General features: G+C 38.9%; 1 protein-coding gene across 1 annotated transcript in view; it reads right to left on the reverse strand.

The window, feature by feature from the left end:
• Positions 1-27,621, reverse strand: part of si (sucrase-isomaltase) — an 82,449-nt gene that overhangs the window by 42,457 nt on the left and 12,371 nt on the right. The window contains exons 6-19 of the mRNA XM_063004399.1: positions 23,351-23,522; positions 22,543-22,642; positions 21,719-21,831; positions 20,829-20,954; positions 14,156-14,287; positions 13,855-13,971; positions 11,610-11,723; positions 9,882-9,966; positions 9,206-9,323; positions 8,758-8,929; positions 7,889-8,005; positions 7,596-7,750; positions 6,596-6,680; positions 2,273-2,329 (exon numbers count right to left, since the gene is read on the reverse strand). Coding sequence (XP_062860469.1) covers positions 2,273-2,329; positions 6,596-6,680; positions 7,596-7,750; positions 7,889-8,005; positions 8,758-8,929; positions 9,206-9,323; positions 9,882-9,966; positions 11,610-11,723; positions 13,855-13,971; positions 14,156-14,287; positions 20,829-20,954; positions 21,719-21,831; positions 22,543-22,642; positions 23,351-23,522 — 1,663 coding nt within the window. The remainder of the gene's footprint in view (positions 1-2,272; positions 2,330-6,595; positions 6,681-7,595; positions 7,751-7,888; positions 8,006-8,757; positions 8,930-9,205; positions 9,324-9,881; positions 9,967-11,609; positions 11,724-13,854; positions 13,972-14,155; positions 14,288-20,828; positions 20,955-21,718; positions 21,832-22,542; positions 22,643-23,350; positions 23,523-27,621) is intronic.

Genomic DNA, 27,621 nt, shown 5'->3' on the forward strand with positions numbered 1-27,621 from the left:
AGGAGTGTCATTTTCATGGTTCAGACATCGTGAAAAGGAGTTACTTATTTTTAAATACATTTTTAGGCAATAACAAAGATCCTGACTACAAAAAGATCGTCGGACAAATGCTGAAAGCATTTCAAGCTTTAGGTTGCCTGATGAGTTTGAAAGTGCATTTCCTCCACTCCCACCTTGACAACTTTCCTGAAAATTTGGGAGCTGTGAGTGAAGAGCAAGGTGAACGATTCCACCAGGACATTAAAGAGATGGAAAGAAGATACCAGGGAAGATGGAGCATTACAATGATGGCAGACTACTGTTGGACGCTTCAGAGAGACATTGCAGATGCTACTCACAAGCGTAAATGTACCAAGAGGAGCCTCACAGGGAAGAAGAATCAATTTTAGTGTGTGTTAGTGAGCTCATTCCAGTTAAAAAAATGATTTTCATGAAAAATTTGTAATAAAAAATTAATTTTATAAGTCTACTTTCATTTTTTTTGAGGTATTGCCTTATTTAACATAGTTACCTAAATTGTCAGAAAATGTGATGTCCTATGACAAAACGGAGGTCATTTTCGGATTCAGCGCACCAAAAAACATAAAGATTACGTGGAATAACCAAAACAGCTCTCGAAAAATTTTTTTTTGCAGACCTGTGATTAGTTATTATTATTATTATTATTATTATTACTAAACTATTATTATTATTATTATTATTATTATTATTACTAATTTTTTTGTGTAAACCCACTAAATGTTTGTGCACATTTAAACTTGGTCTAGTTAAAAACAAATACAGTATAAGAGTCTGGTCATTATTTTATTTTTTAATTTTTTTATTACTGTTATCTTAAGATTACAAAATCACCTTAAGATAAGACATATAATTTTGTTAAGATAACAAAGTAAATGATCAAGCTTATAAATGCAATCTGGTGAATAAAACAACATCTAAAGACGTAACAGCTTTTTAAAAAAACAGTTCTATCATCAGGAACATTGAGATAATAGCGCCTTAAGAATCTAGTTTCCGTTTCTGTGGCCAGTGTTTTGTCAGCTAGATTTGGAATAAAGCACCTGTAAACTAAAGTATGTTGGTTTGCTCATTAGTGAAGGTTTATCTGTCTCTCCTACACTTTTATCCCACACGGTAAATGCAGTGAAATGTTCAGTATAAGACTAAGCTTAGATATTTAAATTAATTTTAAATGATTTCAGTAGGGTTGAGGTCGAGGCTCTGTGTGGGACACTGAAGTTCCTTCTCAAATCATGTCTTTATAGAGCTTGCTTTATGCACAGGGGCACAATCATCCAGGAACAGGAAAAATCCTTCCCTAAACTGTTCCCATGAAGCTATTAGCATATCATTTATTTTGTAGAATTGACTGTGTACACCTGTTAGCAATGTGTGTGGCTGAAACACATGAACGGGCAGTTGTAGACTATTGGTTAAGATACAGGACTAGTAAGCAGAAGGTTGCTGGTTCAAACCCCACCACTAATTGCCACTGTTGAACCCTTGTTGACTGTATACTGTATGTCGCTTTGTATAAAAGTCTCTGCTAAATGGCATAAATGTAAATGAACCTAATAACTAGAATGGAAGTGCTGGGGGGTCCACATACTTTTGGCCATATAGTGTATGTCCAACAGATAATAGGAGAACAATGTCATGGAAATAAAGGGTAACAGGTCATGCAAACATAAAAACCTGGAAATAAGGGGTCAGTAGAATTTAGGACCCTGGGAACAAAATGTCATGGGGATAGAGTGCTGTTAGAACACAGGGTCTGCAAACAAAGAGCCATGGGAATAAAGGAATTTGGAACAGGACCCTGGGAACATAATACACCATAATGCGCTTTAATAACAGACAACCATGTAGGAATTATGGTGCTCTGTTAATTCAACATCTACCCTCACAAATCATGGTGCTCAATACAGCCTGGACCTACATAGACACACTCACTTTCATTACCACTTATCCAATTAGGGTTGCGTTGGTGCTGGAGCCTATCCCAGCTTTTCAATGGGCGCAAGGCACACCCTGGACGGGGCGCCACGCACACATACACACACCCATATCGGCCAATTCAGTGTCTTCAATTAACCTGACTGCATGTTTTTGGACTGTGGGAGGAAACCGAAGCTCCCGGAGGAAACCCACGCGGACACGGGGAGAACCCAGGACCTTCTTGCTGTGCAACAGTGCTACCCACCGAGCCACCGTGCCTCCCTCCTACATAGACTCATATGTACATAAATAATAACGTCCAGTGCAATCTTACCGTCTCGTAGTCGTACCACACGGCATCAGGAATGTACGCGTTCACCGTGACCGCACCCTGAAACATCAGAATAAATCAGATTTAAAATAATGCCTCTACAAGCTCTGGAGATGCTCAGATTTACACACACACACACATGTTTGAAGTGGGATGGTGCACAGAGCAAATGATAATGTCGGTGATTTAATGATGAACATCGGTCAGGATTTAAATATATTCTCCATCCTCTCATTTCCCTCTTCATCTATTCATTTACTAGAGAATAATGTGCTTCATTAGCATGATGGTGAGCAGAAATATGAACATGGTGATCACCATTAAATAGGCAGCAAAGCAGTCATACATGTAATATTAATAATACATAAATAATAATACTGACGTTACACTGGATTTCATTTTTTACTTCATTTTTTTAATGTTTTACCACTGCTTTATTGTGGTCAGAGTCACGGTGAGTCCAGTTTCCCCAAATCACTGGCTGCAACACAGTAACACACCTAGGATTGCAATTCATTGCAGGACAAGGGTCATCTCCCCTTTCTCAGACATAGCCAGTTATGTCTGTATGTACGTAGATGCCTGAATGGTCTGCACCACCCGGGTGCCTACCCTAAAAATTACTCATTCAATTTCCTAACCGCTTATTCAATTAGGGTTGTGGGGGGGTGCTGGAGCCTATCCCAGCTTTTCAATAGGCGCAAGGCACACAGTAACACCCTGGACGGGGCACCAGTCCATCGCAGGGCAGACACACATACACACACACACCCATTCACCTATAGGGCAATTCAGTATCTTCAATTAACTGCATGTTTTTGGACTGTGGGAGGAAACCGGAGCTCCAGGAGGAAACCCACACAGACACGGGGAGAACATGCAAACTCTGGGGATCGAACCCAGGACCTTCTTGCTGTGAGGCGACAGTGCTACCCACCGAGCCACCGTGACGCCCCTGAAAATATTGAAGTTAAATATTTACATACATACTCTTATGGTAATTTTGGGGATTTTTAATAATTTTCCCCTTTAACTTTTGAAGGATCAGATGTTTGGAATGATTACATCACAGCCATAAAGTATGTGGTCATGTGACCAGGCGCTTGTTGGACACACCATTCCAAATTGTTAATTCATGGGCATTAACGTGATGCTGCATCCTTCTGCACTTATAACAGTCTTGACTTTACTGTATAGGGCTTTTCACATGATTTTGGAGTCTGTGGTATAGTGTGTCCATTTAGTCTAAAGAGCATTTGTAAGATCAGGCATTGATGCTGGACGTGACGGCCTGGCTTGCCATCATCATTCTAATTCATCCAGATTCATTCAGAAGCTCTTCAGTGGGGACACCTCTTTGACACCTCTACCATACGGGTGTTGGATGTCTACTAAGATTTTTGCCATATAGCAAAAACTACAATGTGTCAGAGCTCTGACACCATGTGTCCCTATAATTCTTACCCAAAAAGAAGAAAAAAGTAGAAAAGTGTGAGCGGTACGAGAGGGGCGATCTCTGATTTCCCCAGCCAGACTTTGTACAGAGAAGATCAGAGCCTGATCTGCAAGTCTAATCCGTCGTGTCATTAAAGTTACACTTCAGCAGTTTATAAAGGAGAAAATAAACCACAGAGGGATTTGTTTAAGAACCTGGCGCCCCAAATTTAAGGGAAAAGGCAGCTAATTATGCTAATATGCTAACATCAGAACAAGCCAGAGATATGCTATATGGACTTGAGTATTGGGACACACCTTCTAAGAAAAAGCCTTCTTAGGAGAGTGGCTGTGTTTTATAGCTGAAAATAAAATGAGAAGTCCAACACGCTGGTCAGGTGTCCAAATACTTTTGGCCATATAGTGTATCTGGAGAAATATGGAGTTCCCTAGCAAGTTAGTGATAACTTAAGTGAAGTTAAGTGAGACCTAAACTTTCAGAAATCCTAAAAATGTAGTTATTTGCATAAAAAATGAGACGTTCGGTTGGTGCAGCGATCTATAACGTTAGCCTGTCTGAGGATGTAGCGGTGTGACCAAAGCCCTGCGATGGATTGGTGCCTGTCCAGGGTATTTCGGCTTGTGCCCAGTGTTTGCCAGTGAAAGTAGACACACCACAACATACAGTAGATCATTATGTTAGTGAAAAAAAAATATCCTGAATGAATTTGAGTTCTCATAAATAAGTAAATGAATAAATAAAGTAATTAATTAAATTATACATAAACAAATTAAACTATAAATAAATAAACAATTTTAAAGGTGCCTAAAAATCTAAAACGGTTCTTGCAAAAAATAAATAAATAAATAAAATAATATATATATATTAATAAAATAATTATGTATATTAATAAAATTAATATTAATAAAATATATATATATTAATAAAATAATTAAAAAATAAAATAAAATGAAATAATAAATAAATAAATAAATAAATAAATAAATAAATAAATAAATAAATAAATAATTTTAAAGATGCCTGAAATCTAAAACGTTTCTTGAAAATAAATAAATAAATAAATTCTGACTTCTAAAAGTGCTGATGCTAAAAACAAAAAAAATTACTGTGTTTCTGAAACTCATGTAATATGGAATAGCAATCATTCATAAGTCATAAATGGATTTGGTTTTTAAAGTCTTGATGCTACATTCTTCTTTTTATCCCACCAGTTTTCAGCCCGTTTTTAGAGCAGAACTGTCTGGAAAAAACATTCTCAATAATCTGTTCAGAATAAAACTGTTTCTATTTCCTTTTTTTTAATAACAGCAGATAAATTAGAAATTAATCACCCATTTGAACACGGCCGCATAATATCTGTGCTCTAATTTCCCTGTAATGAGGTCGGCGCTCTCATTAGGGATAAAGAAAGGAGGAGGGAAATGAGGAGGAATAAATCCCTCTCGTTCTGCACAAAATCCCAGTGGAGGTCACCATCACTGCACCATAACACACACACACACACACACACACACACACACCCTGGCCACTTTGTTAGAAACACCTGCATACCTGCTCATTCAAGCAATTATCCAATCAACAGCAGCAGCAAAATACAGAAACTCACAGATACGGATCAAGAGCTTCAGTTAATGAGCAGTGCTAGCTCAGTAGTTAAGGTACTGAGCTACCCCACTGCTGCCAAGTTGCCACTGTTAGGCCCCTGAGCAAGGCCCTTAACCCTCAATTGCTCAAACTGTATTCAGTCATAATTGTAAGTCATTTTGGACAAAAGCATCTGCTAAGCTGCGCTGTTGTTCGTACCAGCCGGGATGGTTGAGCTGACTACAGGAGCTCAAAGAAGCGCTCTGTACATTTGTAGTGAGCAGAAAGGCATCTCAATGCACAAATGTAAATCAGATGAGCTACATCAGCAGAAAAAATGAAACCAGGTTCCACTTCTGTGGAACCAAAGCAGACATTTGAAGCTACAGTGGGCACAGGTTCACCATTTACATTTGCGGTATTGTAATGTAGTGACTTACAATTATGACTGAATACAGTTTGAACAATTGAGGGTTAAGGGCCTCACTCCGATACACAACAGTGGTATCTTAGGGGCTTGAACGAGCAACCTTCTGATTACTAGTCCAGTTCCTTAACCGCTGAGCTACCACTGCCTCCAAAACTGGACAATTAAAGCTTGGAAATCTGATGAATCAGATGGTCGGATCAGAATTTGGAGTAAACAGCATGAATCAATGAAACCAACTTACCTGGTGTTAACGGTTCAGGCTGGTGGTGGAGGGGCTGTTGGATGGGGTGGTGTTGGTGGTATTTTGATGTGTGAATGGCTACAAAGATTTGATGATGTTCTACCCAGTATTAATTAGGTGTTTGTAATGAAGTGGCCAGTAAAGGTTTTCTATCCAAACAAGATTTGTTTGTAAGTATGTGATACGTGTCTTGGATGTGTCATGACATTGTTCTTGAATGAATGAATATATAAGTAAATAAATAAATAAATAAATAAATAAATAAATAAATAAATAAATAAATAACAAATAACTAAAATAAATAAATAAATACATAAGTAAATAAATAAAAAAATAACTAAATACATAAGTAAATAAATAAATAAGTAAATAAATAAATAACTAAATAAATAGTAAATAAATAAATAAAGTAGTAAATAAATAAATAAATAAGTAAATAAATAAATAACAGCTAACTAAAACAAACAAACAAACAAACAAACAAATAAATAAATAAATAAATAAATAAATAAATAAATAAATAAATAAATAAATAAATAAATAAATAAATAAATAAATAAATAATTTGTAATGCTTCACCTTAAAATTAAAATAATGAGAATAAATGTCACTTACAGGATCCAGTACGGGTGTAATTAGCAGATTTGCTCCCCAAAGGAACTGACGATCCACTGTCCATGTAGCAGGGTCAGAATAAAACCTAAAACACAACACACACAACAAGTGCTTTACATTCACACAGCTAAAAATACACTCAATACATGGTCGAAAATACATGGACACCTGACCTGCCAAAACCACAGGTATTAATATGGCATTTATTGTAGCTGTATCGTTTCTGTTTACTTTAGGTCAGGAACTCATGGTTGCCAAGAAAATGTGGCTCACTGTTGACATATGATTTCATTTCAAATGTGTTGTGGGGTTAAGGTGACAGTTCTGTGCATTTCACTGGATTTATTTCACACCAAACATGTCAAACCACTGCTTGATGAACACTGCTTTGTGCACACAGAACAAGGACATGCTAGAACAAGGAAAGGGACCTTCCCTGAACTGTTGCTACATAGCATAGTACACTGATTAGTCATAACATTAAAACCACCTCCTTGTTTCTACACTCACTGTCCATTTTATCAGCTTCACTTACCATATAAATAGAAGCACTTTGTAGTTCTACAATTACTGACTGTAGTCCATCTGTTTCTCTATATACTGTTTTAGCCTGCTTTCACCCTGTTCTTCAATGGTCAGGACCCCCACAGGACCCCCACAGAGTAGGTATTATTTAGGTGGTGGATCATTCTTAGCACTGCAGTGACACTGACATGGTGGTGGTGTGTTAGTGTGTGTTGTGCTGGTATGGGTGGATCAGACACAGCAATGCTGATTGAGTTTTTAAATACCGTGTCCACTCACTGTCCACTCTATTAGACACTCCTACCTAGTTGGTCCACCTTGTAGATGTAAAGTCAGAGACGATCGCTCATCTATTGCTGCTGTTTGAGTTGGTCATCTTCATTAAATACAGTCTAATGCTAATGCTCAGAACTATAGTAAACATTAAGTACAGGCAAATGCTAATGCTCAGAGTTATAGTAAACATTAAACTCACTCGTGCATGAGAGGTCGTACCACCGTGTCTCCGCTGGTGTGAGCTTTGTAGAAGAGAGTGTACAGGTAGGGCAGCAGTGTGTAACGGATGTTCAGGTAATGTTTAGAACTGTTTACCAGGACTGAGTCCTCGCCATAAGCAGCAGGATCCTGAGGCTACAAAAACAAGAGAGAAACAAACAGAACATGAAATAAATAATAAAATAAAGAACAGTAATAACAGTAATAACATAAAAACGTATTCATTCATTCGACTGTATGTGTGATTTTGGGAGATTAAGAGGGTGTACATACTTTGTAGCCCTGAGCGTTGTGGTTGCGGCTGAAAGGATAAAATGCTCCCACTTGCATCCAGCGTGTACACAGTTCCTCATTCGAGTCATCAAAGAAACCACAGATATCTGCTCCGATCTGTAGGAATAAATATAAATACACTACTTTAAACAAAATAATTGCGTAATTTTCCACCAGCACCTTAAAGACTGGTCTGGGCACCGGCACGGGTGGTGTAGAAATTATAGAGCATAGCGGGATTCTCTGTAAGAGAAAAAGCATGTGTTTCGGAGCGGGGCGTGAAAGTCTGTGGCCCTCCTTGGCCAGAATAAGCAAATGAAACTATAATAGGGAATTAGAAACAACTGTATTGGGAAAAAACAGAAAAATAAAAAAATAAAATAAATAAATAAAAATAAATAAACTAATTAATTATTTAAATAAAATAGCAAATAAAAGATACATTTTTTAGTCATCACTTATTTTTATTATTATTATTATTAATATTAACATTTAGCAGATGCTTTTATCCAAAGCGACTTACAGTTTACAGTCTAAGCAATTGAGGGTTAAAGGCCTTGCTTAAGGGCCCAACAGTGGAAACCTGGCGGTGATGAGGTTTGAACCAGCGACATTCTGATTACTGGTCCAGTACCTTAATCGCTAGGCTACAGCTGCCTAATAATAATAATAATAATAGTAATAAGAGTAGTAATAATAATAACAATAACAATAACAATAATAATAATAATAATAATAATAATAAAGGATAAATCTTTTTTAGAAAAAAATAAGGATAAATCTTTTTTAGAATAAAATGTTATTTTATTCTAAAACTTTTTAACTTATATTTTTTGGTGTCTAGACTGTAATGGAGGTTTGGTTCTTACATAAGGCACTCCGAACAGGTTAAACTCCAGCATGCCCGGAATCGCCCATTTAATGTCGTTCCAGTTGGCAGCGTTATCACCGAGCCAGTGGCCTGAATATTTTCCCACTCCAGGGAACGAGGAGCGAGTGAGGATGAACGAACGATTACTGCCAAAAACCTGCTTCACGGCCCTGAGGAGGGGGAGAGGACAAAAACATCAGGTATAGAGTAAAAGTATATAATAATAATAATAATAATAATAATAATAATAGTAATAATAATAATAATAATAATAATAATAATAATAAAACAGTAATAATAATAATAATAATAATGTAGTTAAAAATAATAGTATTTATAATAATGTAGTTAAAAATAATAGTCTTTATAATAGTGTTTATTATGATGTTTTAAAATGTCTTTCATTTTGTAATTAATACTTTTGTACCTTCTGTATCAGAACTTACTCATCGGTTGCCAGAACCATGGAATATCCGTACAGACTGTGAACATCGTAGTGACTCCCCCACTCCTGTTGAGCATCCATACACAAGGTCTTACTGTACATCTGAGCATCTAGAATTTCTAAAAACACATAAACACACACACACACGAAGAGGGAGAGGGAGAGAGAGAGAGAGAGAGAGAGAGAGAGAGAGAGAGAGAGAGAGAGAGAGAGAGATCAGAATTTATACAAGAATAATTCTCCACAGTTAATTATTTGTTCTCATATTTGATCATATTTGATATTTGATAGTAGGATATAATAGATGACTATATAATATACAGTAGAAGAGTGTATAGTAGGATATGATAGAATGATATACAGTATTATATACTAGTAGAGTATATAGTATGATATAAAAGAAGAGTATATAGTAGGATATAATAGAGGAGTATATACTATATAATACAAAAGTGTATAATAGAATATAATAGATGAGTATATAATATATAATAGAAGAGTATATAGTAGGATATAATAGATGAGTATATAATATATAATAGAAGAGTGCATAGTAGGATATGATAGAGGAGTATATAATATTATATAATAGAACAGTATATTGTTTAAAAGCATATGATATACAAGTATATAACACTAGAGTATATAGTAGTAATATTGAATAACATTGTACGTACTGGGTGTGTATGGAGGATAGTTCAGCGTATTATCAGCACAGCCTTTATTGGAGCCCTTGACGAAGCTGGCCACCTCATTCATGTCCTAATAAAGCAACAATAATTAGTTCTGCTTCATTATCTCACTCTGCTAATTACTGCCTCATTTACACTACTGTATACTGTACACACACACACACACACACACACACACACACACACTGCATACACACACACACACACACACACACACTTGATGTATGCGCTTCTATAGTTTCAAATGCTGAGCTAGAGATGATTATACATGCTTTTATTTCATCTCGTATTGACTACTGCAATGCCCTGTTTTCTGCTCTTAGTATGTCTGCTTGTGATCGGTTGCAGACAATACAGAACGCCGCTGCTAGATTACTTACTAGCTCAAATAGATGGTGTCACACAACCCCACTGTTAAGATCTCTACACTGGCCTCCTGTGCAGTATAGGATCCAGTTTAAAATTTTGACTTTTACTTATAGAGCATTGCATGGTCAGGCTCCCATCTATATATCAGAGCTACTTCACCCATATGTATCGGGGCGCTCTCTTAGGTTTGTTTGTTTATTAGGATTTTAACGTCATGTTTTACACTTTTGGTTACATTCATGACAGGAAACGGTAGTTTATCTTCACACAAGTTTCATCAGTTCACAAGGTTATATCAAACACAGTCATGGACAATTTAGTGTCGCCAATTTACTTCACTTGCATGTTTTTGGACTGTGGGAGGAAACCGGAGCTCCCGGAGTAAACCCACGCAGACTCGAGGAGAACATGCAAACTCCACACAGAAAGGACCCAGACCACCCCACCTGGGGATCGAACACAGGACCTTCTTGCTGTGATGCGACAGTGCTACCCACTTAGCCACCGTGCCGCCCGCTCTCTTAGGTCTCGCAAGCTGAACTTGCTGTCTGTCCCACACTCCCGCTTAGACTCGTGGGGATCGCGTGTTTGAGGTCAACTCTCCAAAATTGTGGAATGCACTACCCAACTTTTTAAGATCTGCAGATTCTGTAGATTCTTATAAAAAACAACTAAAGACTTATCTTTTCAAGCAGGCATTTGTATAATGTTGAATGAATTATTTATTTATTTTTATTTATTTATTTATTTGTTTTTTATTTATTATTATTATTGTTTAATTTATTTTATGTTGTGTTTTATTATGTAGATGAGTGTGTATGTTTTGTCATGCAATGTTTTTGTAAAGCACTTTGTGATTCTTATCTGTGAAAAGTGCTATATAAATAAATTTTACTTACTTGTATGTGTGTGTTAATGTACTTAATGTAATAATAATGATGATGATAATGATAATAATAATAATAATTAAAAAAAATAAAATAATAATAATAATAATAAAATAAAGTAATAATAATAATAATAATAATAATAATAATAATAATAATAATAACAATAATAATAATAATAATAATAATAATAATAATAATAATAATAATAATAATAATAATAATAATAATAATAATAATAATAATAATAATAATAATAATAATAATAATAATAATAATAATAATAATAATAATAATAATAATAATAATAATAATAATAATATTAACAACAACAATAATAATGATGTAAGCCCGAACTTTCTATATAACTTTATGAAATGTAGAACGCCTGTCTTGGTGCACCAGTGTATAAAATGATTTTTTTAACGTTGTGTTGAAATTTTAAAGTGTTACTTACAATCCAGATTGCATCGTGCTTCACTTCTTTATAAAAGCGAGAGATTTCATCAACCCACCAGTCGATGCAGGATCTTTTGGTGTAATCAGGGAACACAGTTTCTCCAGGCCAAACCTACAGCAACAAGCACATGCAACCAGCATGACTACAAGCTAATTCCCATCAAACTTTTATAAACAGCGGTGGATTTGTGATTGTGTATAAGAAACGATACGTAACACATGCATGAGTTTCATCAGCACATTTCAGTCTCGGCTAGTTTAAAACTTTGTAGAAGAAAGAACAAAGTTTCATGAACAAACATAAAGCAGGAGCAGAAACTTCTTTCCAGCACAGACACTACTGCTGCAAGCCCTGTATGACATAAAGCTTGACTGTAGGCAGTGATACTGATAATAAAAATGTAAATAAATAAATAAATAATACAAATAATAATAATAATAATAATAATAATAATAAAAAAAATAAAAATACTAATAATGCCTAAATATAAATAGGCAGCTAGTATTTTTATAACAATAATAATAATAATAATAATAATAATGTCTAAATATAAATATTAATAACAATAACCAAATAGTGTTTGGTGTTGTCATGATAATACATTAAATGGACAAAAGTACTGGGACACCCCCTCTAATTTTGGAATACATGTGTTTCAGTTTAATAAATCAGTTATATAAAGGAAATTATATGCTTCCAACTTTGTAGCAACAAATTAGGGAAAGTCCTTACCTCTTCCAGCAAGCTCTATAAAGACATGAACAAAAACTACATTTAAAGAAACGTCAGTGTCCTGCACAGAGCCCTGACCTCAGCCTCACTGAACAGCTCTGGAATGAACTAGAACATCAAGTGAGGCTTTATTGACCAACTTTAGTTCCCAGCCATACGGATGCTCTTTTGACTAAATGGGCACAAATTCCCACAGACATACTTCACAGTCTTGTGAGAAGCCTTTTCAAAAGAGTGGCTGTTGTCCTAGCTGAAAAGATCACAAATAGTCACCAAAAGAACCCTGGTTCGCAGTTCTGTTCAGGTGTCTTCAAACCTTGGTGTTTTGTAGAGAACCGACCCGTGTTTCAACCAGTTTTTGGGAACCAAGCCTGCATCATCAACGGTGGGCGTTACACAATGAAAGTAAAGAGTAACATGATGGAGGAGTGTGTAGATTACTAGCGAGCATTTGTGCTGTTGTTACAGATTTACGTTTTTATGCAAAAATCATCACTCAACTGTCGGTGATAAGAAGACGTAGACGTGTTTGTTGCAGTTGTTGTTTTCTTTAGTTCATTGACGTGAGAAGCATTTTGCGCTTCGCTCTCACTGCGACCCTCGCGCAAATATCCGGTTTGCTCAGCGCTCGGCTTGAGCGATAAAACATCACTAAAGTTCCACAACATGAACAAACATCTGTGTGAAACAACCATCAAATCCAGTCTAAGAGCTTCACATGTATCTGTGTTTAGCTGGATTGTGTGGTGTGGTGTTTATGCAGCTCGGGGCTCTGAATCTGCAAAAAGCTTCAACTAAATAAAGAATAACGTGGCTGAATGTACTAAAAGTACGACACAGAAACACTAAACTTCTCTCTGTTATTACTGGTTATAAGTGCTCTGTACTGATTAAAAGCGCTCTGTACTGGTTATAAGTGCTCTGTACTGCCCAAATTCATCAGCAGTTGTTTTAGTACAACAACCCACGTTACGCTTTATTTTTCATGTTAAGCGTTTATTCTGTCCGGGTCACTTTTACCACGTCATATCACACAGTTCATCTCTTTGAAAATATCAGCAGATATCAGCGGCAAACTGGATCAAAATGTAATCAGATGAACTTTAAAAGATGAAAGTGGTTTAAATTCTATATAATTTTATAATGTCTCATGTGAAAGCACCCAAACCTCTACACTGTGACACGCCCACAGATGACATCACGGTTCGCGCTGAAAACCAAGTATTCTGTGGTGCCAGATTAGAATCCTAGTTCGCTGTCTGGAACCTCTTTTTTTTGGTGGAAACACGTGGAACCGGTTCAAAATCAAGTTTGCGAACTGGATCCACGTCGGTGGAAAGGGGGTAATTGAGGTCTATTTGATAATAGTGTTTGATTTTGAAATGGGATGTCCAACAAGGTCATGGTCAGGTGTCCAAATACTTTTGTCCATATGGTGTATCTGAGAAAAAGTTGAGAAAAAGTGAGGGGTGTGTAAGTCGTTTTGGCCATACACTGAAGACTTATTTACCTCTCCGACCAGTGGAGTCTTCCCATCAGCCTCAGTGACCCATGCATTAGCTTGTGTCCCTCTGTCGTACGCCTCGTACGGTCCATTTATTCTCTTGCTTATGGCGATGGCCGGGTCCTTTTTCCCCCCAAAAAAACAATAAAAAAATCATCATCCATTCACAGCCATTCATCAAAGCAGTACAGGTGGGAAAGGTGGCAAACTTTTTTTTTGTTTTTCCTCACAGCAAATTACCTTTGGAAAACAAGACCTAAAGCTAATGGGCCAAGCAGAAGTGCGTCAAAAACAAAAGATAACTCACCAGTATGAGGATGTATTTCTGTCCCTGTGTGTGCATGTAATCAGCAAACTGCGGCAGCTCTTTAAAATTCACCAGGTCGTACGTGAAGTCCTTTTTCTCCTCCATGTAGTCGATATCTGTATACTGGACATCCTAAAACAAAAGAAGAAAGATATACACCGATCAGCCATAACATTAAAACCACCTCCCTGTTTCTAAACTCATTGTCCAACACTTTGTAATTCGACAATTACTGACTGTAGTCCATCTGTTTCTCTACATGCATTGTTAGCCCCATTTCATGCTGTTCTTCAATGGTCAGGACCCCCACAGGACCACCACAGAGCAGGTTTTATTTAGGTGGTGGATCATTCTCAGCACTGCAGTGACACTGACATGGTGGTAGTGTGTTAGTGTGTGTTGTGCTGGTATGTCACTGCTGGACTGAGAATAGTCCACCAACCAAAAATATCCAGCCAACAGCATCCTGTGGGCAGCGTCCTGTGACCACTGATGAAGGTCTAGAAGATGACCAACTCAAACAGCAGCAATAGATGAGCGATCGTCTCTGACTTTACATCTACAAGGTGGACCAACTAGGTAGGCGTGGACAGTGAGTGGACACAGTATTTAAAAACTCCAGCAGAGCTGCTGTGTCTGATCCACTCATACCAGCACAACACACACTTGAAAGCAGGCTAAAAAGGTATGTAGAGAAATAGATGGACTACAGTCAGTAATTGTAGAACTTCAAAGTGCTTCTATATGGTAAGTGGATCTGAGAAAATGGACAGTGAGTGTAGAAACAAGGAGGTGGTTTTAATGTTATGGCTGATCAGTGTATATACACTATATTTCCAAAGGTATTCGCTCGTCTGCCTTCACACGCTTATGAACTTGAGTGACTCCCATTCCTAATCCATAAGGTTTAATATGATATCGGCCCACCCTTTGCAGCTATAACAGCTTTAACTCTTCTGGGAAGGCCCTCCACAAGGTTTAGGAGTGTGTTTATGGGAATTGTTGACCATTCTTCCAGAAAGCGCATTTGTGAGGTCAGACACTGATGTTGGATGAGAAGGCCTGGCTCACAGTCTCCACTCTAATTCATCCCAAAGGTGTTCTATCGGGTTGAGGTTAGGACTCTGTGCAGGCCAGTCAAGTTCTTCCACACCAAACTGGCTCATCCATGTCTTTAGAGACCTTGCTTTGTGCACTGGTGCGCATTCATGTTGGAACAGGAAGGGGCCATCCCCAAACTGTTCCCACAAAGTTGGGAGCATGAAATGGTCCAAGATCTCTTGGTATGCTGAAGCATTAAGAGTTCCTTTCGCTGGAACTAAGGGGCCGAGCCAAACGCCTGAAAACCAACCCCACACCATAATTCCAGACCCAGACTCGTCTATCAGATTGCCAGACGGAGAAGCGTGATTCGTCAGTCCAGTGGTGGCATGCTTTACATCACTGCATCCGACGCTCTCTACGCACTGTTCTTGAGCTAATCTGAAGGCCACATGAAGTTTGGAGGTCTGTAGCAACCTTTATTTTTTATTATTATTTTTTAAATCACCCTAAATGGTTAAACATTTTGAAACCGCACCCTCAGACCACTTGATTTCTCCTTTCTGAGGTCTCAAGCTTGGCAATTATATGTTGATCATTAGCGCCTGCCGGCTGCTGCTTTTGCCGGGCTCGGCTCTGTCGTTGGGCTCATTAGTTTGTCACTGTCATACATAAACGCAGGAATCTCTCACACTCAAATTATCTAGAGAAGCACCTCAAACCCTCCAATTTCTGCTCTTTGACGTCTCCAGGATAGAAATGATACCGTGTTGTATTTTAGTATTACAGCCTGTTATCATTATCATCCTGATATAGATGTTTTTAGACCTGAAATGCACCTGTTTACCAACATCTGAGGTCCATCAGCGCTATCGTCATTATTATTACTGAATGTTTTAAGCTGTGGCCACCTCTCCTAGTAATTGCCTTGCCCATTGCTAACAGGTATAAAATTTAATGACCTAAAATAAAATAGATGCTTTTTGACTTTGTGGCAATATTTTAAACAAGGACATTTGAAGGTCGGTACATAAATTCATGCTTTGTTAAGATTGGTGAGAAGAAAATCCAGTGGGATGCAGTGAGCCCTGACCAGCGTGGGATTTTTCCGGGTGCTCCGGTTTCCTTCCACAGTCCAAAAACATGCAGCCAGACTAATTGGAGACACTGAATCGTCCTATAGGTACCTAGGATGCATAAACTAGTGCAGTTGCAGCCTAGCTATTAGGGTACTGGACTAGTAATCAAAAGTTTGCTGGTTCAAGCCCCACCACTGTCAGGTTGCCACTGTTGGGCCCTTGAGCAAGGCCCTTAACCCTTAATTGCTTAGACAATACACTATCACAGTACTGTAAGTCACTTTGGATAAAAGTGTCTGCTAAATGCCAAAAATGTAAATGTAAATGTAGTGCCGGTCCCAAGCCCGGATAAATATGAAGGGTTGTGTCAGGAAGGGCATCCGGAGTAAAAACTGTGCCAAATCAATAATGCAGATCACGATCCACCGGTGACCCCTAAAGCTCTCAGCATACTTCCAGCGAAACTAAATTCGCAAACGTCACGCGAAGCCGAACGCGTCTTCGCGAGCTTACAAGCTGGCATACTTCTAGCGGTTTCGTTTTGCCTGTCGCAGGTGTTGTCGCGGCGTGACGTCGTCCGCGGAGTTCGCCCAGCTTCCATGTGCGCGACAAGGCGAGCGAAGCCTCTGCGCGACGTCCGCGGTTGTTCGCTTTCTCCGCGATTACGTCACATCGGTCGCCGAAGCCAGGCGAACGTCGTTTCCGCATGAAGTATGCTGAGGCCTTAACGGGAGCAGCCAAGGAAATAGAGATAGTGAGACAGGTCTTCTCATCAAACTTCGAGTAAATAAGCACAAATTCCCGCTTCTGTAAAAAAGCCTTTCCAGAATATTGAAACCGGACGAACTGGTTAAAAGTGGCAAATCCATTAACATGTTCAGGTGTCCACAAACTTTTCGTCATATAGTTCACAGAGTTTATTCATTAATTTGATTTATTATAAATGCAGTAATCCAGGTTTCTGTAAATCAATATTTTTCATAATTTTTTTTTTTTTTTTTTAAAGGACTTTTCCCAACTGCTTGCTTTCTAATTAATCTTCTGGATCGTTAGCGTCTGCTGGCTGCTGCGGCAGGTCTTGGCTCTGTTGTCAGGCTCATTATTTTGCGACTGTCACGCATACAGGCGGGAATTAAAACCTATCAGACTGAAATTATTCGGGGAAAGAGTTTCAGATCTGCTTAAACTTTTTGAGTTCTTGAAATCTCAGGCTTGTAAATAATCTTGTAGCGTTGATGTCCCCACAGACCAGTACACTGGATTTGATGATGGTTTTGTGACCAAATTAAAACTGTAAGGAAATAAAAGTTTTGGAAACTTCTTTTCTTATGTAAAACAACAATATTTAATTATTCAAATGTACACCGATCAACCATAACGTTAAAACCACCTCCATGTTTCTACACCCACTGTCCATTTTATCAGCTCCACTTACCATATAGAAGCTCTTTGTAGTTCTACAATTACTGAGTGCATGCTTTGTTAGCCCCTTCACCCTGTTCTTCAATGGTCAGGACCCCCACAAGACCACCACAGAGCAGGTATTATTTGGGTGGTGGATCATTCTCAGCACTGCAGTGACACTGACATGGTGGTGGTGTGTTAGTGTGTTATGCTGGTATGAATGGATAAGACACAGCAGCGCTGCTGGAGTTTAAACATCTCACTGTCACTGCTGGACTGAGAATAGTCCACCAACCGAAAATATATCCAGCCAACAGCACCCTGTGGGCAGCGTCCTGTGACCACTGATGAAGATCTCAAAGATGACCAACTCAAACAGCAGCAATAGATGAGCGATCGTCTCTGACTTTACATCTACAAGGTGGACCATTAGGTAGGAGTGTCTAATAGAGTGGACAGTGAGTAGACACGGTATTTAAAATCTCCAGCAGTGCTGCTGTGTCTTATCCACTCATACCAGCACAACACACACTAACACACCACCACCATGTCAGTGTCACTGCAGTGCTGAGAATGATCCACCACCCAAATAATACCTGCTCTGTGGTGGTCCTGTGGGGGTCCTGACCATTGAAGAACAGGGTAAAAGGGGGCTAAGAAAGCATGCAGAGAAACAGATGAACTACAGTCAGTAATTGTAGAACTACAAAGTGCTTCTTTATGGTAAGTGGAGCTGATAAAATGGTCAGTGAGTGTAGAAACAAGGAGGTGGTTTTAATGTTATGGCTATATGGCCAAAAGTGTCCGGACACATTACAACAAACTTGTCAGACATGGGCATTAATATAGTGGCACCACCACAATCTTTTTAAAGGCATTGACAGCATTTACTCTTTGGAATAGGCTTTCCACATGATTTTGGAGTGTGCCTGTGTGAATTTATGCCTATTCATCCAAACAAAACACTTTTCGGTACTCGGCCTTGCTCACAAACAACGTTCCAAATCATTCCAGTCGTTTTCAACATAACATTAGATCTACTGTAGATCAAACTGGGGTAAAACTACCCATGTTACACCCATGGTACGCAGGTATCAGAACTGGACATCGGAGCAACAGAAGGAGGACGACTGCATGGTCCTACAAATCCAAGTTTTGATTGTTTTTTTTTCTTTTATCTTTTAAGTGATTTTTCTTTCTTTAGTTTTATTATTTTAAATGTTTTGTTTGTATTATTTGTCTTAGTTTTGTGTATTTTAGTTTCTAAATACCATCTCTTCTTACAGGCTAACGTTTGCTGCCTTATAAAGACAATAGGATCCATCCCGACACCAGTTTCTGTAGTTTCTTGAAGTTGTCAACAATACTTTCCAACAGCATCAACTCACCTTCTTAAAGACCTTAAACCAAACATAAATCTGTCTTTTTATCTCAGATGAACGATTTATCATTTATAAAGTGATTTTTATTGTGTTTAAACAGTGTTTTTAGATGTGGCAGTAGTAGATGATTTTTTTTAAATGCTAGTTGAAGTACAGTAGATCAGTGTGTTTTAATTTCTGAATGGCTGTGGCAGATGAGTTGTAGGTCAGTGGCACATGTTAAGGATGTCATCCAGATGCACCTTGTTACGGCAGTTGCCGAGTGAGCTGGCAATAAACGGCGCTCTGTTGGAACGTATCTTTGTGTATTTGCTTTACACACAATTAAGCAAGAGTATCGGATTACACGTTTTTTTCCTTCTGATATCCAATCCAGTGATTTGGGCCAGTATCGGATCGGTGCCAGCCCTACTTTTTAACTTTGTGGCAATATGTTGAGCAAGGACATTTAAAGGTTGGCACATAAATTAATGCTTTTCAAGTTTGGTGAGGAGAAAATCCGGTGGGCCAGATCTGGCGGCCAAGACTCACTGATGCCAGAGGACATGAATGCTGTGGCAGCTGGTACGGACCAACATAAAATCTACTGTAGATCAAACTGAGGTCTGGGGTCAGTCAAAGTACCCATGTTACTGCCTGTCCACCATCAAAAGCACCCACAATGGGTACGCAGGTGTCAGAACTGGACATCGGAGCAACAGAAGAAGGACGACTGCGTGGTCCGACAAATCTGAGTTTTTTTTTTGGGGGTGGGGGTATATTTTCTATATACCGTCTCTTCTAACAACAGGCTAACGTTTGCTGCCTTATAAAGATAGTAGGATCCATCCTGACACCAGTTTCTGTAGCCTTTAAGTTGTCAACAATACTTTCCAACAGCATCAACTCACCTACTTAAAAAGACCTCAAACCAAACATAAATCTGTCTCTATACTTTGTGATTTTTCCCCCCTATCAAACTCTTAAAATGTGTTTTTGCAAAGAACTACCAGCTCTCCAGCTCACCTTATACTGTCTTCCTCCATATTCTCGTTGTCTAGCTGTTTCTAAACACCTCCGCCCTGATGTATGGCTTATTATTTTGCAATTTTGCAGAAATCAAAGCAGTAGAAGCATCTATCACCAGCTCTCAAGGTGTTGGAGTGTGCTTTCCCCAGCATTTACCTCAGCTAGCTGTTGCTACAGGTCTCGGCTGTGATGTACGTCTCATTATTTCATGCTTTTCATACTGTACATAAAAGTTACTAAAACTCGAATTCTTGGTGGCTACGACCTTCAGGCAATTTTTCCGAGTTCTTGAGCTTGGCGAGGACGCTGTGCTTTCCTCTATCATTAGCATCCACACGCTGATGAATGGCATGGTCAAAGCCTGTTGCTTATGCTAGTGTGTTAGCCTGCTGCTTTTCATTACCCGGGCGCATTTACTCTCCCATAAAGCCACAGCAGATGGTGAGCCGCTCCTGCCAGGTCTTTGCAAATGCTAATCATATGGAGACATATTAGGCTGCCGCGCTAATTCCCTTTTTGTCATCTCACCAAAACATTGTCCTTCAGCGCATCTTACAGCAATTACAGGCGGAACATTAGGCGCCGCACACACTGCACCCGACGTGGTCACATTTTTCACCCCATTATTAAACGTCATGAATGTTACATGATGAATTACAGACTGTTCATAACAAATGTTTGTGATTTGTGGGTGAACTTGGCGGAAGTTCTCGGGTGGAAACAGAAGGAAAGACCAGTAATGGCTTCTCTGGCACTTACGTAGGGAAGGCCGATCGCTCGATTTCTATCCACGGTTTTCTTCAGCTCTTCCAGACTGCCGTAGTCCCAGCGAGAGAGCTGGAAGCCCAACGCCCAATATGGAGGGATAGTCGGCCTGCCAACCAGCTGGACACACACACACACACACCAATACATTTATAAACCAAATACCATGAGCGCCAAATTCTACATTAGGAATGAGCTTTTGGTGCCTGGATTTATTCACTCATTCACCACTTCATCCTGATCAGGGTTGTGGTGAGTCTGGCACCATCTGTACCCATACATTTACAGTTTACATTTTCATTTTTGGCATTTAGCAGAGGCTTTTTTTATCCAAAGCAACTTACAGTAATGTGACAGTATATTGTCTAGACGATTGAGGGTTAAGGACCTTGCTCAAGGGCCCAACAGTGGCAACCTGGCAGAGGTGAGGCTTGAACCAGCGACCTTTGAATTGCTGGTCCAGGACATTAACCACTAGGCTACAACTGCCCTATACATACCTCACCAGACAACACACACTTACACATTTACTAACCTACTCATATACTCACTCACTTTCTTAACCACTTATCCAATTAGGGTTACCTGGGTACTGGAGCCCATCCCAGCTTTTCAATGGGCGCAAGGCACACAGTAACACCATGGACGGGGCGTCAGTCCATCGCAGGGCAGACACACATACACACACCTATTCACCTATAGGGCAATTCAGTGTCTCTAATTAACCTGACTGCTTGTTTTTGGACGGTGGGAGGAAACCGGAGCTCCCGGAGGAAACCCACACAGACTCTGCACAGATAGGACCCGTGGAGTGGGAGAATTAGTGGAACACACACACACACACACACACACAATCTATATATTTATTGTTGTATATATCAGACCTGTGTGAATTCGGCAACGATGGCCTCGGGCGTGTCTCCCAGCATGATGTAAAAATCCAAAACCCCTCCAATGGTCCTGTAGGTCACGGCAGGTGCCGGCTGCAAAATCACATCTACAAACACACACACATAAGACCAGATCAGTTTGTGCTATTGGATTTAGATTTAAGCACCAGGCATTCATTCATTCATTCATTCATTCATTCATTCATTCATTTATTTATTTATTTATTTATTTATTTATTTATTTATTTATTTATTTATTTATTTATTTATTTATTCATTTTCATGTTGTTAATAATACAAATAATAATTAATTATTATTATTAATTTTTTTGTTTATTTATTTATTGTTGATGTTGTTTGTTAATACTACTACTAATAATAATATTAATAATAATAATAATTTATTGTTGATGTTTGTTAATAATAATAATAATAATAAAATAATAATTATGATAATAATAATAATAGTAATTATAATAAATATTATTATTAATAATAATATCATTAATAATAATAATAATAATAATAATAATATTAATAATAATAATAATAATAATATTATTAATAATTTATTTATTATTTATTTATTTATTGTTGATGTTGTTTGTTATTAATAATAATAATAATAATAATAATAATAATAATAATTATTTTATTTATCTATTTATTTATTTATTTATTTATTTATTTATTTATTTATTTATTTATTTATTATTTAATATTCTTTCATTCATTCATTCATTCATTCATTGCTTGCTTGTGTGATTGATTTCCAAATGAATTATACTACATTATAATGTTTGTGTTTAAGTGGTTACCCATAGCGTTGCTGTTCATTAAGAAAACACCAAAGGATTTGCCGCTGTCGTCCTCCAGACCCATGAAGAAAGGGTAGTGGCCATACAGGTTGTGAGTTCCCTGAAGGTAAAACAGGCCAAATACAAAATTAAGAAAAGTATTTAACCCTCATGCTCATAAGATAAGATAAGATAAGATAGCCTTTTATTATCCCACAGGGGGAAATTTGTAGTGTTACAGCAGCTTTCAAGAATACAAAAAATAGAAAATTACAAAATGTTTACATGGATGTACACATATACTAAATAGTAAGAATATATAAAAATTACAAAAATATAAACAGTTAAACCAAATATTGCAGTTATTAGAAATATTGCACAAAGTACAGCAGTAAAGTGCAAAGTTACAAAAAATTACAAAAGTAAAAATTACAAAAATATAAACAGTATTTATAGATGAAGTTAACCAAATGCACAGTTATTAAAAAATATTGCACAAAGTACAGCAGGTACAGCAAGTATTGCACATAATTTAAAAGTAATTGCACAGAGAAGTACTAAAAACCAAGTGAATTATTGTGATGGTAATTGTCTACGTTTGGGACGGTGCTGGTTGTATAGCCTGACAGCAGAAGGAAGAAAGGAGCTGCGATGTCTCTCCTTTGAGCAACGCGGGTGAAGAAGCCTGTCGCTAAAGGAGCTGCCCAGTGCAGTCACAGTTTCATGCAGTGGGTGATCAGTGCATCATCAGTGCTCATCACCACATTTCTAGCAATTCCTGCTTGTTCTACATGTAAACAAGTCTGCTGTATGTGTTTACTCTACTTACACCATTGGGAAACGCATCCCGTGTGAAAATGGGCCACGTTCTCCAGTTGAGGTCATGACGGAAGTTCTGGTGAACATGTTCTCCAAGGCCATATATGTTACTTGAGCCCAGTTTGGCAGAGAGCTGCAGGTACTGATCAGCAAAAACCAAGGGCCCCATACTGGTGTCAAACCTAAGAGAGAGAGAGAGGAGAGATTTTTGGACTCATCTAACCACAGTACATGCTTTTACTGTCTGTTGGTCCATCTGAGAGGAGATTGGGCCAAGAAAACTGGTAATTAATGTAGGTTTTCTCTTTGCATTTCTCTTTGCAGTGGTTGCATTTCTTGATACAGCGGCAGACCGTGTTAAGTAAACAGTTAATTTGTCTGTTTGAACTTATTGTGCTAAATCAAAGCTCCGCCATGTACTCTGAGAGTTGTTAAATATGCTATTTATGATATTTACAACAGGATCCAAAAGTCTAAGTCCAAGTTGCACCATGCAGCATCTTTAATTGTAATGATAAACCTCATAAAGCACACAGATCTCAGGTATATCAGGACTGTAGATCTTTAGATCTTACACATTGAAGCATTTTACAGATCAACTGTGTCTAAACATGAGTCAGTAGAAATTTAAATTACAGTCCACACACACACACACTGTACATCAAGTACACTATATGTATTTTAATGCTTCCAAGCCAAAATTGGCAAATTCATTAAGACTCTAATGGTTGTAACAAAAAATCCTTGGTCAGAAATCAGCAAAAAATAAACTACTAATAATGACGGTTTCTCTGCTGAAACAGTCACAGTCATACAGTATATATACCTTGTTTCTACACTCACTGTCCATTTAATCAGCTCCACTTACCACATAGAAGCACTTCGTAGTTCTACAATTACTGACTGTAGTCCATCTGTTTCTCTGCATGCTTTGTTAGCCCCCTTTCATGCTGTTCTTCAATGGTTAGGACCCCCACAGAGCAGGTATTATTTGGGTGGTGGATGATTTTCAGCACTGTAGTGACACTGACATGGTGGTGGTGTGTTAGTGTGTGTTGTGCTGGTATGAGTGGTTTAAGTTTTTAAACACCTCAATGTTACTGCTGGACTGAGAATAGTCCACCAACCAAAAATATCCAGCCAACAGCGCCCCGTGGGCAGCGTCCTGTGACCACTGATGAATGTCTAGAAGATGACCAACTCAAACATCAGCAATAGATGAGCGATTGTCTCTGACTTTATATCTACAAGGTGGACCAACTAGGAAGGAGTGTCTAACAGAGTGGACAGTGAGTGGACACGGTATTTAAAAACTCCATTAGCACTGCTTTGTCTGATCCACTCATACCAGCAAAACACACACTAACACACCACCACCATGTCAGTGTCACTGCAGTGCTGAGAATGATCCACACCTAAATAATACCTGCTCTGTGGTGGTCCTGTGGGGGTCCTGACCATTGAAGAACAGGGTGAAAGCAGGCTAAAAAGATATGTAGACTTATCTAAAAAGTGCTTCTATATGGTAAGTGGAGCTGATTAAATGGACAGTGAGTGTAGAAACAAGGAGGTGGTTTTAATGTTATGGCTAATCAGTGTATATACGTATATATACAGTGTATCACAAAAGTGAGTACACCCCTCACATTTCTGCAGATATTTAAGTATATCTTTTCATGGGACAACACTGACAAAATGACACTTTCACACAATGAAAAGTAGTCTGTGTGCAGCTTATATAACAGTGTAAATTTATTCTTCCCTCAAAATAACTCAATATACAGCCATTAATGTCTAAACCACCGGCAACAAAAGTGAGTACACCCCTAAGAGACTACACCCCTAAATGTCCAAATTGAGCACTGCTTGTCATTTTCCCTCCAAAATGTCATGTGACTCGTTAGTGTTACTAGGTCTCAGGTGTGCATAGGGAGCAGGTGTGTTCAATTTAGTAGTACAGCTCTCACACTCTCTCATACTGGTCACTGAAAGTTCCAACATGGCACCTCATGGCAAAGAACTCTCTGAGGATCTTAAAAGACGAATTGTTGCGCTACATGAAGATGGCCAAGGCTACAAGAAGATTGCCAACACCCTGAAACTGAGCTGCAGCACAGTGGCCAAGATCATCCAGCGTTTTAAAAGAGCAGGGTCCACTCAGAACAGACCTCGCGTTGGTCGTCCAAAGAAGCTGAGTGCACGTGCTCAGCGTCACATCCAACTGCTGTCTTTGAAAGATAGGCGCAGGAGTGCGGTCAGCATTGCTGCAGAGATTGAAAAGGTGGGGGGTCAGCCTGTCAGTGCTCAGACCATACGCCGCACACTACATCAAATTGGTCTGCATGGCTGTCACCCCAGAAGGAAGCCTTTTCTGAAGTGTCTACACAAGAAAGCCCGCAAACAGTTTGCTGAAGACATGTCAACAAAGGACATGGATTACCGGAACCATGTCCTATGGTCTGATGAGACCAAGATTAATTTGTTTGGTTCAGATGGTCTCAAGCATGTGTGGCGGCAATCAGGTGAGGAGTACAAAGAAAAGTGTGTCATGCCTACAGTCAAGCATGGTGGTGGGAATGCCATGGTCTGGGGCTGCATGAGTGCAGCAGGTGTTGGGGAGTTACATTTCATTGAGGGACACATGAACTCCAATATGTACTGTGAAATACTGAAGCAGAGCATGATCCCCTCCCTCCGGAAACTGGGTCGCAGGGCAGTGTTCCAGCATGATAATGACCCCAAACACACCTCTAAGATGACCACTGCTTTATTGAAGAGGCTGAGGGTAAAGGTGATGGACTGGCCAAGCATGTCTCCAGACCTAAACCCAATAGAACATCTTTGGGGCATCCTCAAGCGGAAGGTGGAGGAGCGCAAAGTCTCGAATATCCGCCAGCTCCGTGATGTCGTCATGGAGGAGTGGAAAAGCATTCCAGTGGCAACCTGTGAAGCTCTGGTAAACTCCATGCCCAGGAGAGTTAAGGCAGTTCTGGAAAATAATGGTGGCCACACAAAATATTGACACTTCAGGAACTTTCACTAAGGGGTGTACTCACTTTTGTTGCCGGTGGTTTAGACATTAATGGCTGTATATTGAGTTATTTTGAGGGAAGAATAAATTTACACTGTTATATAAGCTGCACACAGACTACTTTTCATTGTGTGAAAGTGTCATTTTGTCAGTGTTGTCCCATGAAAAGATATACTTAAATATCTGCAGAAATGTGAGGGGTGTACTCACTTTTGTGATACACTGTATATTCCAAAACACAGGACAAGATGTTACTATTCTTTGTGCAAGCACATGCAAGATTAAGTGAACATCATTAAGTGAACAATGAACTGATGCTACAGGTTGGAAAATTTTGGCATGCCCAATTGGTGAGGTTATGATGTTATTTTGGGGCCCAGCAGGGATCCTTCATCTAGAGCCACTGGCTGCTCCTCTCTGCTACCTCGGAAGCTGCTTTGATTGCTGAGCGTTGATTCTGGCCCCTGATTCCCAGGTCCCTCAGCAGTTTGGTGGTAGATGTTCCCACAAACCCTCTGCACCCAACCTCGACTGGGCAGACTTTTGTGCTCCAGCCACAATTTTGGGCTTCAGCAGCTAATTCGGCATAGTGCAAGTGTTTTCGCTCATGTGCCTCTTCCATTGAATCCTCTCAAGGTACAGTGAGCTCAATGATATACACCTTCTTGAAAGAGGGGGACCAGAGCACCAGAGGGGGACCAGAGAGGGGGACCAGAGCACCATGCAGTGACACTGTCTAAGTGTGGTGGTGGCAATCTCTAGAGGAAACACAAGCTGTTGGCCAATATCCAGCAGCAATTTCCAGTTGCAGGCTAAAGAAAGCTGGCCTCTCTCCGATCTTATAGTACTGTTCCTGGTTACTTTAGCCCCCTCACGGACAAAACAAGTCCATGGGGAGTTGGAAATTAGCAGTGGTAAGAAATTAATAGCAACACACTTGTTCTCCAATGAGGACGCAAGGCTCTTTAAAACTTGGTTATGACTCCAAGTATAACGACCTTGGGTGAGGCTGGTTTTGCACCCCGTGAGTATGTGCCGGAGGGAGGGAGGCTGGCATGGAACAGAGGGCACACTCTGGATCTTTACCAAACCACTGATGTTGAGAGGACATCATAAGTAGCTCTGATTATGAAGCTTAGGTGTCTTGTTTCCATTGCCCATAACTCCTTCCAGCTGTACTTCCTCTTCTCCACACTTGTCCATATATATATATATATATATATATATATATATACAGTATATATCAGTGG

This window comes from Trichomycterus rosablanca, chromosome 11, assembly GCF_030014385.1.
Source record: "Trichomycterus rosablanca isolate fTriRos1 chromosome 11, fTriRos1.hap1, whole genome shotgun sequence".
NCBI lineage: Eukaryota > Metazoa > Chordata > Actinopteri > Siluriformes > Trichomycteridae > Trichomycterus > Trichomycterus rosablanca.